Source organism: Mus caroli, chromosome X, assembly GCF_900094665.2.
Source record: "Mus caroli chromosome X, CAROLI_EIJ_v1.1, whole genome shotgun sequence".
In the NCBI taxonomy this organism is placed as follows: domain Eukaryota; kingdom Metazoa; phylum Chordata; class Mammalia; order Rodentia; family Muridae; genus Mus; species Mus caroli.
In genome coordinates this window covers 149616299-149617445 of record NC_034589.1, presented here as the reverse complement: position 1 = coordinate 149617445, position 1147 = coordinate 149616299, and the positions used below count along the sequence as shown (strand labels likewise).

Genomic DNA, 1147 nt, shown 5'->3' with positions numbered 1-1147 from the left:
CACACCAATTCAGGGTAAGGTGCCACCACCAACCCAGACAAAATAACACATAAATATGTGCATGCACATGCGTGCACACACACACACACCCTAAAGTAGACTGAAGAGGTGATAGGTAAGAATGAAAAAAAAATATATATATATATACATACACACATACAGAGATATTTTTAAATGCAAATATGAACTGTGAGAAGAGAGGACATGAATTAGGAGAAAGGAAAGAGATCAATGGGAGACATTTGAAGGAATAAAGGACAAAATTAAATAATAATAAGGAAAAATCTAATTCTCCAATAAGATGAACTTTTTTTAAGAGAAAAATTTGACTTAGCACAGTTTAATTTCTAACAATTTACCACTGTGATGCATTTTGCAACTTTTTTCTTAGGGAAAAAAGGGATTTTTCTAATGTAAAACACTGTACTAGTTTTAGACACAGCAAATAAATAATAATAATGTACACTAATACATGGAAGAACAAAGCAATCACCTGGGGCTGCTCCTTGATCTGCAAAAAGTCTGGGTTCTTCAGTCCAAGGTGTGGTGGCTGTTTTACCCTTGCGTTTTTTCTCAGCTTTATTGAGGTATGAAATGAAAAGGAAAAATTATTCACAGGTAAAGCTAGAACATACATACATACATTTATGTGTGTATATATTATCATATAGAATGAGCAATTTATAGTTAAAAATATATATGTATATAGAAAATAATACATGGAAGCACTAATGATTTTAGGACACAGTATAAGGAGGTGATAAATCGTAGGGTTGTAGAAGGATGAAATGACACACAAAAAGGTTAAACTAAATCATTATAAAAATGTAATAAAATTCTCCATAAGAATGAACTTAGAAGAGAAAATTATAACCTAGGACAACAGCGATAATTTCTACCACCTTATAATTGTGCTGCTTCTAGCTCTTGTTATCTTAGAAAATAGACTTATGACTCCTTAAAAACATTACACTGTTATTCAACATCCGACAAATAGATTTCGAATGATACACATTAATAAAAAAAGAGAACAGAGCGATCACCTGGGGCTACTCCTTGATCTGCAAAAAGTCTGGGTTCCTCAGTCCAAGGTGTGGTGGCTGTTTTGCCCTTGCGTTTTTTCTTAGCTTTATTCATGTATGAAATG

The 1147-nt window shown here is 32.8% G+C and overlaps 1 protein-coding gene across 1 annotated transcript in view; it reads right to left on the bottom strand.

Annotated features, from left to right (window-relative positions):
- The window catches only part of Scml2 (Scm polycomb group protein like 2), a 90730-nt gene that overhangs the window by 27352 nt on the left and 62231 nt on the right, over nucleotides 1–1147 (bottom strand). Inside the window, exons 13-14 of the mRNA XM_021153348.2 lie at nucleotides 1044–1127; nucleotides 494–577 (exon numbers count right to left, since the gene is read on the bottom strand). Coding sequence (XP_021009007.1) covers nucleotides 494–577; nucleotides 1044–1127 — 168 coding nt within the window. The remainder of the gene's footprint in view (nucleotides 1–493; nucleotides 578–1043; nucleotides 1128–1147) is intronic.